Source organism: Astatotilapia calliptera, chromosome 10 (genome assembly GCF_964374335.1).
Source record: "Astatotilapia calliptera chromosome 10, fAstCal68.1, whole genome shotgun sequence".
Classification (NCBI taxonomy): Eukaryota; Metazoa; Chordata; class Actinopteri; order Cichliformes; family Cichlidae; genus Astatotilapia; species Astatotilapia calliptera.
Window position 1 is genome coordinate 6,628,511 of NC_137431.1, and position 14,650 is coordinate 6,643,160.

Here is a 14,650-nt window from a genome sequence, read left to right on the forward strand (position 1 = left end):
CATCTGACAAGGATTCTCCCTTGTCAGATGCTCGAACCACCTCAACTGGCTCCTTTTGATGCGGAGGAGCAGTGGCTCTACTCTGAGCCCCTCCCGAATGGCCGAACGTTTGGACACTGCTAGCGTAATGGACAGGTTTTTGACGGGGCTTCCACACAAATGCAAAGCAGGATATGAAGCATCGCCAAATGTGTTTCCAAACCAACTTCCTTCCAAGCCAAAGACTAGAAAATATGGTGAAGCATATCTTCCCTTTGGCTTCACCTGCACAAGTGCCAATGTAGGTCTCCCTTGCAGAATTGGTTTTCCCTGCGTCGGGAGCAGCGCTGGGCTCTCCAAATCACGGACAAACAGAATCCCACATTCTTGATTTTTAGTTCACAAACACTTCTTATAATGAATAACTACTCCTGAAATTTTGCTCTTTATACAATAAAGTTACAGTGGGATACAAATATCAGGCTGATCATGCCACGATTAATTCCCCCATCCAAATCACGAACAAACAGTATCCCACAGTTGTTTATGTTTTTGAACCCATTTTGCACAGAGAGGCATTTTTTGAATAATGTATTCATAGCAATGTTGAATATTATTACACAGGAAAAAAACAACTACACGTAAAATAATTACACTGTGACGCCTCTGCCTTTCTAAATGGAGGGACAGTAACTGCGTGTGTATATGTAAGCGTGTAAAAACTGAAGATAGTAAGATTAACAGTAACAGTATTTTATCTCTATTTGCAATTCATCTCATGTAAACAATAAGGTGGCGCACAGCGTGACGTGAAAAAAGGCACATACCTTTGATGTTACATGACCACTTTCTGTATTCCTCGTCCACACGTAAACGCAAAAAAGGAGTTTTGAAAAAAAATCTCCGTGTTTGGTGAGTCGAAACGCCGTTTACGTGTGGACGAAAGGCCCAAACGCATAGAAACAGCTGTGTTTTCAAAAATACCCTGTAGGTGTAGACGTAGCGTAAAAGAGTTAGTAGGGTATTTTATTACTACCTGTAATTTATTGCAGTTTACTTGTATTTGCTTAATTGTTTACTAAATGTCTGAGGTGTGAAATAAACCGCAATTGGGAACCACTGAATTGGGAGCTTCGCTTTTACGCTCAGCTCACTATTCCCATTCCGGGTACTGAACAAGACCCTGAGATACTTAAACTTGTCCACTTGGGGCAGGGTCTCGTCCCTTACCCGAAATGGGCACTCCACCCTTTTCCGGCTGAGGACCATGGCCTCAGATTTGGAGGTGCTGATTCTTATTCCCACTGCTTCAGACTCTGCTGCCAACTGTTCCTGATGAAGCCAACAGGACCACATCATCTGCGAAAAGCAGAGATGAGATCCTGAGACCACCAAATATATATATGAGTTTTCCATATATATGATCCTAGTTTATATATGATCCTAGTTTTCCATACTAATATATATATATATATATATATATATATATATATATATACACACACACACACACGATACGAAAATATATATATATATATATATATATATATATATATATATATATAGTATGGAAAACTAGGGGTGTATATATTAGGGGTGCAACGATATTCGTATCGATATTGAACCGTTCGATACAGTGCTTTCGGTTCGGTACGCATATGTATCGAACAATACAACATTTGTAATTTATTTTATCAACTTTCCTTCTGACGATGCTGTCTGTGTTGAGCGCTCAGTGAATCTGCGTTCGACTACTCCGCCTAGGCTGCACTGTCGAGCGCAGATCCACTGAGCGCTCAACACAGACAGCATCGTCAGAAGGAAGAGTTCAGGGCAAGCTAGCAAGACAGAAGTTAAGCTCTCCTTGCAACATGGACCTCCCCCATTCAGATCTGGCGTTTGGAATTATTTTGGTTTTCATGTGACGTATGACCCTGAAGGTAAGCGAGTCATGGACTAAAGTAAAACAGTATGTTGGATGTGCCGTGCAATGCTCAATTACATGGGTGGGAGCTAGTGTGTTAGAGCAGTTAGCTCGTTAACGTGTTGGCCGTCTAGCCCCATGCACGGGGCGATCGGCGGTAGCTCGTTAACGGAGATTTGCAGTGTTGTGGCGTTAAGGTCATTTCAACGAGATTAACCTGAAATCACTAGTGGGAACACAATGAATATGACTGCACATTTACGCAGACATCATCCTAGTGCAAAGACCAAAACAACAAGCATGCTACTAACTTTAGCCGAGTCATTTAGACAGCTGTTAGCACATGATTCTCCTTATGCTGCTGAGAATATAGCCCAGAAGAAGCGGATAGTATAGCTTTTATTTTGGAAAGAGACATTTCTCTGTAATAAACTCTCTTTTCCAAAGATGAGTGATTCCTCAATCAAATACAGGGCTTGCAATATCGCTAGCCCGACGTCCTGGAGCTAGCGATTTTTTTCAGTCGGGCTACCAAAATCTATCTCTTCCCTGCCCGTCGGGCTATTGTAGGAAGGAAAAATATATGTCAATGCTTTTGCATTCTTTCAGAAATGTAGCTGGGTAATTATGTCATTGGCATCGGTGAGCCACTGTTAATATGTGACATATTGAAATCGCGTTTGAATTTGCGCTTGTTTTTTTGCTTTCACTTTGCAATCGCGCGAACTGTGTATAGAGAGCGACAGCACTGATCTGTGAGTGATGAAAATTTGTGCACCAATTCCTCTGACATCGTCTTATTAATCGTTAGCTTACTATGCAAACATCCATCCATCCATCCATTCGCTTCCGCTTATCCTTTTCAGGGTCGCGGGGGGTGCCGGAGCCCATCCCAGCTGCCATAGGGCGAAGGGCGGGGTACACCCTGGACAGGTCGCCAGTCTGTCACAGGGCCAACACACAGGGACAGACAACCATTCACACTCACATTCACTCTCACATTCACACCTAGTGGCAATTTGGATTATCCAATTAACCTATCCCCACAAGCTGCATGTCTTTGGACGGTGGGAGGAAGCCGGAGTACCCGGAGAGAACCCACGCAAACACGGGGAGAACATGCAAACTCCACACAGAAAGACCCCGGCCTGATGGTGGAATTGAACTCAGGACCTTCTTGCTGTGAGGCAACAGTGCTAACCACTGTGCCACCGTGCTGCCCCTATGCAAACATGACAAGTGAAATCTCCCGCAGCAAGCTTAAACATGTGAGAGGTTGATCGCGCAGAGAATCGCTGAGCTTATTGTGAGTGCGTGTGTAAAAGCATTTCATTTCTTCTGAGCCAAATAAGACAGGTCAGGGTGAAGAAGTGACAGCCAAAGAAAAGCTTACCACAAAACGGAGAAGTTATGACAAATCAGACTATAAGGCAAAAAGAAAGTGCAGCTTTATGGTTTCATGGACAAAAGAATTTCTGTGGCTGCAATATGACGAGCTAAATAACCAGGGCTGCACATAAGTGGTCCGCAGGTGCGCATTTGCTGTCAAAATAAAAAACACGCACAAGGGTTAGGCTTAAATTTAAAAACTGTACTTTTGAGTTAAAATATATATTTATAATTTTAATAAATGACAAATTAAAAAGGCATGAACATTTTTTTTGTATCGAAAAAATATCGAACCGTGACACCAAAGTATCGAACCGAACCGTGAATTTTGTGTATCGTTGCACCCCTAATATATATATATATATATATACACATACACATACATACATGGAGGACAGTTACAAGTACCTGGGGATCCCGCATGCGAATGGGAACCATGAAGAGGCCGCTAGGAAAGCTGCAACCACCAAGTACCTGCAGAGGGTCAGGCAAGTCCTGAGGAGTCAGCTGAACGGTAAGAACAAGATCCGGGCTATCAACACCTACGCCCTGCCCGTGATCAGGTACCCTGCTGGGGTAATAGGCTGGCCAAAGGAGGAGATAGAAGCTACTGACATCAAGACAAGAAAGCTCCTTACCATGCATGGAGGGTTTCACCCCAAGTCCAGCACCCTAAGGCTGTACGCTAAGCGGAAGGAAGGGGGCCGGGGACTGGTGAGTGTCAGCACCACAGTCCAGGATGAGACAACGAACATCCACGAATACATTGGGAAGATGGCCCCAATTGACCGAGTGCTCAGTGAATACCTCAGGCAGCAGAAACCCAAGAAAGTGGAGGAAGGCGAGGAACCATCATGGAAAGAAAGGGCCCCTGCACGGTATGTACCACCAGCAAATAGAGAAGGTGGCTGATATCCAGAAATCCTACCAGTGGCTGGACAAAGCTGGACTGAAAGACAGCACGGAAGCACTAATCATGGCAGCACAGGAACAAGCTCTGACTACAAGCTCCATAGAGGCTGGGGTCTATCACACCAGGCAAGACCCCAGGTGCAGGCTGTGTAAAGATGCCCCGGAGACAATCCAGCACATAACAGCAGGGTGTAAGATGCTAGCAGGCAAGGCATACATGGAATGCCATAACCGAGTGGCCGGCATAGTGTACAGGAACATCTGTGCCGAGTATAACCTGGAAGTCCCGAGGTCAAAATGGGAGATGCCCCCAAGGGTGATGGAGAATGACCGAGCTAAGATTCTGTGGGACTTCCAGATACAGACGGACAAAATGGTGGTGGCTAACCAACCGGACATAGTGGTGGTAGACAAACATGAGAAGACGGCCATAGTGATCGATGTAGCGGTTCCGAATGACAGCAACATCAGGAAGAAGGAACACGAGAAGCTAGAGAAATACCAAGGGCTCAGAGAAGAGCTCGAGAGGATGTGGAGGGTGAAGGTGACGGTGGTCCCAGTGGTAATCGGAGCACTAGGTGCGGTGACTCCCAAGCTAGGCGAGTGGCTCCAGCAGATCCCGGGAACAACAGCGGAGATCTCTGTCCAGAAGAGTGCAGTCCTGGGAACAGCTAAGATACTGTGCAGGACTCTCAAGCTCCCAGGCCTCTGGTAGAGGACCCGAGCTTGAAGGATTGACTGCCCACAGGGTCAAGTGGGGAAATATGTGTGTGTGTGTGTGTGTGTGTGTGTGTGTGTGTGTGTGTTGCCCCACACACACTAGGGCTGGGCAATAGGGCCTAAAATTCATATCGCGATATAATTTGAAGAATGTGCGGTAACGATATATATCACGATATATCCTTTTCTTATGTATAACGTATTTTCCACACTATAAAGCACACTTAAAATCCTTTAATTTTCTCAAAAATTGAGATTGTGCCTTATGTATGAATTCTGGTTGTGCTTACTGACCTCAAACCAATTTGGGAGTGCAGAAATCTGTTAAAAAATGTTTTAGTACAACTTTGGTAAGCTGCACTGCTTGATGGATTGTCACAGCATTATGGCTGCCGTAGTGAGGAGCTTCTCGGAGTAATCTGGGTCCAAAATTCTGTCCACTTCAGGTCCCAAAGTCAAGCGAACACTAAGAGTTAAAAACGGTCTAAATTCTTTAATCTTTAATAAAATCATCAGCATTGCTGCTTTATCGGGTGTAACAATTAAGTTTTACATCCATGCATCCATGAAAACAGAATTTATTAAATTTAATGGAGTTAGAAGTTAACAGGAAGTTAGCTCGCTAGTTTACACCTAAACATTTCATACCATGTTCTGACTGACAGACAACTAAACAGCAGTGACATTTGCAGGGTTACTGAAGTTGGACTACCTGGTATATAATGTTGTGCTACGTGTTTGCTAACCACACAGCTATGTTAGCATAACATTAGCACAGTGAAGCTGGAGGATGAACGCCAACTTTTTTTTCACTCGATAAAAGTTAACGTGAGGGATTCTGGTGGTTAGGGACAAATGCAATCGCATAGCAGGATGCTATACACGGGGCAAACTTCAGTCAGGAGAACAACTGAGATTATTCATCCACAATACAAGGTTAGTCATTAATATACTGCAACAACATGGGAGTAGAACAGCTGCAAGAGAAATCAACATTAATGAATCAATGTTACGGAAGTGTAGGAAGCGCAGTTTTTGGCTTTCCCCATATTTCAAAAGTGCTTCATCTCTTTGCTATGACTGTCGCCCGGCATAATTTGCAGATGATAATGGTTTTAGCCGCTGTGATGCTTTCGACCAAAACAGGCGCAGCTTGATGACATCATCAACATGAGCTATCGCGATAGAGCGATATAGTCAAAATCTCTATCGTTGGCCAAATTTATATAGTTTCTATCGTATATCGTTTATATCGCCCACTATGAGGTGCCGTAAGGGACATTATTACTGAAACGCTCTCACACACACAACTGAAACGCTCTCACACACACAACTGAAACGCTCTCACACACACTACTGAAATTTTAGCTCTCACACACACTACTGAAACGCTCTCACACACACTACTGAAACGCTCTCACACACACTACTGAAATTTTAGCTCTCACACACACAACTGAAACGCTCTCACACACACTACTGAAACGCTCTCACACACACTACTGAAACGCTCTCACACACACTACTGAAACGCTCTCACACACACTACTGAAACGCTCTCACACACACTACTGAAACGCTCTTACACACGCTACTGAAACGCTCTCACACACACAACTGAAATTTTAGCTCTCACACACACAACTGAAACACTCTCACACACACAACTGAAACGCTCTCACACACACTACTGAAACGCTCTCACACACACCACTGAAATTTTAGCTCTCACGCACACTACTGAAACGCTCTCACACACACAACTGAAATTTTAGCTCTCACGCACACTACTGAAACGCTCTCACACACACAACTGAAACGCTCTCACACACACTACTGAAACGCTCTCACACACACCACTGAAATTTTAGCTCTCACGCACACTACTGAAACGCTCTCACACACACAACTGAAATTTTAGCTCTCACACACACAACTGAAACGCTCTCACACACACAACTGAAACACTCTCACACACACAACTGAAACGCTCTCACACACACTACTGAAACGCTCTCACACACACCACTGAAATTTTAGCTCTCACGCACACTACTGAAACGCTCTCACACACACAACTGAAATTTTAGCTCTCACACACACAACTGAAACGCTCTCACACACACCACTGAAACCAGAGGCATTTCTGCTGAACAGGAAGTTGTTTCCTGACAAGGAAACTGATGGAAAAAGTGGTATATTTCAAAACACTACAAGGATTTCTACTCAGCAACCTGCTAGTACAGCAGTCCCCAACCTTTTTTGCGCCACGTAAACAATATAAAAAATAAAAAAACGATAAATACCATGAAAACCATAAATAGAAATATGTTCGAATTTTTGTGGAGGAATAAAACCCATTACATAGAAAGATCTCAGCTTGTGAAGGGATACAATAAAGGTGGTATCAAAACTCCAGAATTGGAATTTATGGTTGGCACCCTTAGAATTAAATGGTTAAAATCTTGTCTGTCACAGCCAGACTCTACTTAGCTCCACATCCCATGATTCTTGTTTAATAAAATAGTATACAGGATTAGACTTTATTTTGAAATGTGATTTTGCGGCAAATAAAATCCCCATAAAGATATCAAACTTTCCAAAACAGACGTTGCATTTTTGGGAAAATGAGATTTACCCACAACTTCTCCCCATAATTCAACCTTATGGAATAATAGGGTAATAACACTTAATCAAAAATCAATTTTCAAGAGTGACTGGTTTGAACAAAAATATTATATTCATAACAGATTTGTTGGATGATAACGGTGTCATTCTAAGTTACACAGACTTTTCAGAAAAATATTGTCTAAACTGTTCTCAAAGAGAATATAACAAATTTTGTGAACTGGTCCCACTGCCTCTGCTTCATTTGATTAAAATTTTTATGATATACAATAATTTCTCATCAGTGCTCCCAAATTTATTGCTAGGGCAATGTCAGCTGTTTGATAAAAATGCAATAAGAAATTTGTTAGTAGTTTCTTCAAAGACAAAATATTTCATAGTTACAACAGAATGGTTACATGGCATGGTTCTAATTTAGTTATTTCATATACACTGGATAAAGCATACTAAAAATTTATGAAATAGCCTATTCTACCTAAAGTTAAAGAAACACACTTTAAACAAAACTAATACTGTGGCAGATGCCTTTGTGTCAAAGTAGCTGAAGATAAAGCACATAAAAACATGAAGGTGGTTTTCCTGGCCTGGGATTTTATAAAAAATATTCTGCAGTACATCAAAAACGAAAGAAAACCATTAACATATGAATGTTACCTCTGACGTTACAGCGGTTTTATTAGAGACACGGCTAACGTTTTGCATTTTGCATAATTTTAAAAAGTTTAAATTTATTCAGTATTGAACGGCAGAAATTAGGTTTTCTTTTCGGAAGTATGTAAAATGAAAGAAAAAAAAAAACAGCGGCCGACTGCGCTGTAAACAACAGTAGACTTGTGCATAACAAGCAAGCGAATAATACAGAAAACAGATTTTTAGACGGGAAACTGTTCTTGAAGTACAGAGAGAGAGAAAGAGAGAGAGGGGGCTGTGCATGACGTGCGATTTTATCGTGGTGGAAGCAAAACAGTGAGGGAATTCATGACGATGTTTATGTGAAGCGCAGTTTGGATCTTCTTTTGCTGCTGGTTCAGTCAATATTGTTTGGAGAGAGATCAAACTAACAGCTTTAGAATTGGCGCAAAAACGGCGTGAAAACAAAGCGCGGACATGCCGACAGATCAGAGTCAGCGAGCTGTCGGCTTTCAGCCCCGACCGTGTCCGTGCTGTCGGGTGAGAAAGGCGACATCTCACTGATTCTGATCCGCGGGTCCGCGCTGTGTGTTTACGTCTTTGTGCAGAAGCCGTGTACCTGCTCTCATTTACTGTCTTAGCTGTTTGGTGGTTGTTGAAATTTTGTGAGGTTTCACCAGAGATTCTGGCATTTCGGGTAAAATAAATTTATATTAAAAAATCGATTCAGGATTTTAATGAATCGATTTCACGTTATCCAAGCCAGAATCGATTTTAATCAATAAATCGATTATAAAAACCCACCCCTAACTAACAGGTTGCTGAGTAGACATCTGTGTAGTGGTTTGTTTGAAATCTAACACTTTTTCCTTCAGTTTCCTTGTCAAGAATTAACTTCCTGTTTAACTGAAATGCCTTCCTGTTCAACTGAAACGCCTTCCTGTTCAACTGAAACACCTTCCTGTTTAACTGAAATGCCTTCCTGTTCAACTGAAATGCCTTCCTGTTCAACTGAAACACCTTCCTGTTTAACTGAAATGCCTTCCTGTTCAACTGAAATGCCTTCCTGTTTAACTGAAATGCCTTCCTGTTCAACTGAAATGCCTTGGTTTTTCAGTAGTGTGTGTGAGAGCGTTTCAGTAGTGTGTGTGAGAGCTAAAATTTCAGTTGTGTGTGTGAGAGCGTTTCAGTAGTGTGTGTGAGAGCGTTTCAGTAGTGTGTGTGAGAGCGTTTCAGTAGTGTGTGTGAGAGCGTTTCAGTAGTGTGTGTGAGAGCGTTTCAGTTGTGTGTGTGAGAGCTAAAATTTCAGTAGTGTGTGTGAGAGCGTTTCAGTAGTGTGTGTGAGAGCGTTTCAGTAGTGTGTGTGAGAGCTAAAATTTCAGTAGTGTGTGTGAGAGCGTTTCAGTAGTGTGTGTGAGAGCGTTTCAGTAGTGTGTGTGAGAGCGTTTCAGTTGTGTGTGTGAGAGCTAAAATTTCAGTAGTGTGTGTGAGAGCGTTTCAGTAGTGTGTGTGAGAGCGTTTCAGTAGTGTGTGTGAGAGCTAAAATTTCAGTAGTGTGTGTGAGAGCGTTTCAGTAGTGTGTGTGAGAGCGTTTCAGTAGTGTGTGTGAGAGCTAAAATTTCAGTAGTGTGTGTGAGAGCTAAAATTTCAGTAGTGTGTGTGAGAGCGTTTCAGTAGTGTGTGTGAGAGCTAAAATTTCAGTAGTGTGTGTGAGAGCGTTTCAGTAGTGTGTGTGAGAGCTAAAATTTCAGTAGTGTGTGTGAGAGCGTTTCAGTAGTGTGTGTGAGAGCTAAAATTTCAGTAGTGTGTGTGAGAGCTAAAATTTCAGTAGTGTGTGTGAGAGCGTTTCAGTAGTGTGTGTGAGAGCTAAAATTTCAGTAGTGTGTGTGAGAGCGTTTCAGTTGTGTGTGTGAGAGCGTTTCAGTAATAATGTCCCTTACGGCACCTCATAGCCCACCCCTAATACACACACACACACACACACACACACACACACACACACACACACACACACACACACACACACACACACACACACACACACACACACACACAGAGGGAAATAATATGAAAATGGATGTAGATGGATATGTAGATCACACTTCCTGTTGTACCTGTTCAAAAAGAAATCTGAACAGATACAACATAGGAAACAATAAATGAAAAATTAAATTCTACCAGTCAAAAACACAAACTACATTTGCTTTTGAATCTATAGCACAAGGATATTTGTGTGCAAAAATATTTTTTCTTTATTTAACTTTCTATTAAATGTTATCTAATTATTGATTAGATTGAAATGGATGGAAGGATATTTACTGCGAATGGTTTTGTTGTTTTGCAGTGCATCGTTTACTCTTAATAAATCTTAATGTCTTAAAAAATTCAAGTCATCTATTTTATATTAGTAAAATGTAATTTTTAATAAGTGTAGGTCGAAATATTTTAGCATGAAAGCTATCAAGACAGTTTAAAGCTTTACAAGTCAAGGTTTTTGTGAAGAAACTGCCACCTCTTGGTAACACAGCAAATGAATAATAGAGGTGTTCCTATTCAGAAGCAGAAACATCACAGGAGAAGGAGAGATTCCTAGCAATTGATAACTGGATAGGAACTGACTGAGAGTTTTCTGTCAGTCAGCTGGGAACGGCAATTAAAATTGGCTGCATCTGTATTTCAGTTTTCAAACGAAGTCCAGTTTGGTTGCTCAATTATACTATGAAAATTCTTACCTCAGCAAGCTGGAAGAGAGCAGACTGTCTGCATAACTTTCCTTCAGGTGCTGCAGACAGCGATGACTGTGAACACACAGTAACAAGTGTGATCACACAGTTCAGCTTTCTGCTGATACCATTAATATTCAGCAACAACAACTACGAATAACAAATACAACTGTGTTGACAGTAAACCTAGAGCATTCGAAATAACAAGCATTGCTGGTGAGAATGCTCAGTTATCACCAGTTTGGTTTACTCTTCTTTGCAGAATTGTTTTAATGTCGTAGGGCCTGGCACCCACATATGGGCACATCACATTTTGGGTTGTCTAGACCACAATACGACATTTTGCTCTTTCAAATTGCTTTCAAATGAGCCATATTGCTCAAAGGGGCACAATTGTTGTTTCTCATTTTGTTTTTATACTCAGGAAAAATTCAGCTGTGTTCAGACACCAAATAAAGAGTTTTGCACATCATTATTCAATTGTGACTTTATAGTGTTCTATCAACAGTATAAAGCCCAAATAGCAAAGAGAAATTAAAAAGGCATGCCATGAAAGAGTTCGGGTCTTTGGAGGTTAATTCAGCTACATTGAAGGGTTTTCAAGCATAAGCATGAGACCAAAGCATGTAATCTGTGTCCAGACTTTGAGTCTAGGGCAATAAAAAAAACATACATTTGTTTTTTGGAATTAATCACAAGTAATTAATTATGTAAATACTGGGGGCAATTTCTCAAAAAGCCAAATGCGTTTGATGAATTGACATGTGGCAACACTGTCAGGACTCCTGCCATGACACAAGAAGCACTGCAAAATAAAAGTGCTACATGTTTTCATTTTTTTCACATTATCGTAATCTCTGGAAAAATGATGACCTAAAATTTTTCAGTTGTGTGATTAATCAGTGGTATTGCTGGCTGGTTTTGAGTTCTAGGCCATGCAGAGCACTTTCTTGTGTTTTGGAGTAACTCCTCCCACATCTAATGACTTAGTTATGATGATAGGTACCTCTTTCATGAACTAAAATTTCAGCCTACCTCAGCCACTGGTGAAAGGGCTGACTGGACCCTGTTTTCAGAAATGTCAGGCACTCTGTTTGGTATTGTCCCAGAAAACATCTGTGCATCAAATAAAGAGGGTAAAAAACACATAAAACTAAATAACACATCAGCATTAAATGACTTTTCGAAAACTCAAACCCGAGACAGTTGTCGTTTTAATCAGATAAATTTAAAACTAATCAATGATGCAATTATATGTGAGCAACACTAATATGCCAGTACCCGAGTTGGTAAAGTAAGTTTTATTTTTTGACTAATGTATAAACTGCTATGCAACTTAGTTCAAGTTCAAGTACAAAGTTTATTCGCCACATGCAACTTAATCTATATTAGTATGTACATTACTATTTGTTGACTTCCTTTTCTATTAATAATATAAATCAGCAAAGCAAATAATATTAACTAGATATTTAAATTAAATTCAGTAAATGGTTTCCTTCACTGACTGGGTCAGGTGCTTTCAAATATACACACACACACGCAGCATGGACACCTAGGTTGTCAATACAACAAGGAATGGTATGATTTTCAATCGGATATACATGGTACATGGTAACAATTTGAAAATCATACCATTCCTCGTACTCGACTTGTATCAACATCCCAGGTGTCAATGCTGGGTGACAACAACACCTCATCAGCCTTTTATGGCTTTGGGGTAATGAAAAAAATATTAGTATTGAAGGCCCTCTACTGGAGAACTTGTGCATTATCACAGTGCACCTAAAATTATACTGCTTCACATTTCAAGTGGGAAGTCAGAAATCTCAGCTTCCATTTCGGAGTGCAAAGCCCCCTCAATTCAAATTTGACTTAAAGAAAAGGAAGAAAGGAAGAAAAACCCCCATCATCACTCACTTCACATTATCAGTCGTAAAACTAAAACGTTTTTAAATCTGTATGACTACTGTTGTGTATTTGTGACAACCCTATCCATGAAAATGCTGAAGCAGTGTTTTTGGGCTGGCTTTGGGCTTTATTGCTAATGATAAATGAATGTCTCTGCCGTGCTTAAAGCAAAGATATCCTCTTTTATTGCTTTTCCTAATGGAACGCATTTAACTTGGAAGTGACATCACTGCCAGCTATGACATTTGACTTTTGGTAAATGGAGCACAGCATTAAGGCAATAATTTGTTGGAGAAAGACATTATTTGTTGTTTTGCTGTACACCACACAGTGAAATTTAAACCAAACAATGAAAATGTGATGAAGTGCAGATTTCCAGTTCTAATTCAGTTTTAAACTTTTAAAAAAGTTTGCATTAACCGTTTACGAATTCTAGTCATTTTTTAATAGGCCCATATTCTCAGAAGCTTGGAAATAATTGGACAACTGTCTGGCAAGCAGTTTCATAGCCAAGTGAGGGCTGTTCCCTTGTTATTTTATGACAAATGAAGCAGATATAATATTTGAAGCTCATTTAGGCTGCTAAATTTATATTCTAGAGCTTTTTACCCTACTTTTAAATATGAACCGCAAATATATGTCAGTGCAAGTGAAGGAGGCCATCACTAGCTTGAAGAAGCAAAATAGACAGTGAAAAAGAGAATGAAAAAGCTTAAGGAGTATCCAAAATCAACAATCTGGTACATACTTAAAAAGAATGAATGCACTGTCAGCAACACAACAAGGTCTGAAAGACTACGGAAAACAAAGTGGATGATTGCAGAATTCTTTCCTTGGTTAAAAAAAAAAAACAGAAACAAAAGCAAAACAAAAAAAACCCCAAAAAGCTTCATAACATCTAGCCAAATCAAGAACATTTAATGAGTGATCATTGTCAAAATCTACAACCAAGAGATGCCGTGATGATTATAAATACAGTGGGGCAAACCACTGGTTATTGCCAAAAACAGGAAGGCTACAGAGAAAGAGAACCAGCTCATGATCCAAACCACAACATACCAAATCATTTGTCAAATATGGTGGTGGCAATAGTTATGGTACGTGCATGTATGGCTGTAAAACATGGGTGGGGGGACTCCAGGCCGTAAGGGCTGGTGTCCTGCAGGTTTTAGACGTGTCCTTGATCCAACACAGTTGATTTAAATGGCTAAATTACCTCCTCAACATGTCTTGAAGTTCTCCAGAGGCCTGGTAATGAACTAATCGTTTGATTCAGGCATGTTGATCCAGGGTGACATCTAAAACCTACAGGACACCGGTCCTTGAGGCCTGGAGCTCCCCACCCCTGCTGTAAAATCACGTCACTAGTACTTCTTGATTATGTGATTGCTGAAAGATGAAGCAGGATGAATTCCTTAGGGCAACTCTCTGCTGTCTTCCAAAAACGGATTGGACAGTGCTTTACAAGGCAAATGAATAATGACCTAAAGCATACTACAAAAGTAACCCAAGGGTTTCTTAAGGAAAAAAATTGAATATTTTTCAATCTCCAAGTCAGTCAAGTAATTAGATTAGAGCATGTTTTTCCACGTGCTGAAGGCAGAAAGAACCACAAGCAAGCAGGAAATGTAGACGACTGTAGTAAAGGCCTGGAAGGGCATCTCAAGGGTTGAAATACAGCATTTGGTGATATCCATGGATTCTGGGCTTCGTTGACTACAAAGGATTAAAAACAATCCTTATATTTAAAATTATGCTAGTTTGCCCAAGTAATTTCAAGTCTCTGAAAATGGGGGACTAATTATAAACTGTCTGTTTTCTGAAGAGTTAAGGCCAA

At 40.7% G+C, this 14,650-nt stretch overlaps 1 protein-coding gene across 5 annotated transcripts in view; it reads right to left on the reverse strand.

Moving 5' to 3' along the window:
* bbx (BBX high mobility group box domain containing) overlaps window positions 1-14,650 on the reverse strand; it is a 45,496-nt gene that overhangs the window by 15,564 nt on the left and 15,282 nt on the right. For 4 of the 5 annotated variants that reach the window (XM_026181877.2, XM_026181879.2, XM_026181876.2 and 1 more), the window contains 2 exons: window positions 11,941-12,021; window positions 10,915-10,980 (listed from right to left, as the gene is read on the reverse strand). The exons of the other annotated variant lie outside the window; for it this stretch is intronic. In XM_026181877.2, the coding sequence (XP_026037662.1) occupies window positions 10,915-10,980; window positions 11,941-12,021 (147 nt within the window). The remainder of the gene's footprint in view (window positions 1-10,914; window positions 10,981-11,940; window positions 12,022-14,650) is intronic. 5 annotated transcript variants of the gene reach the window in all.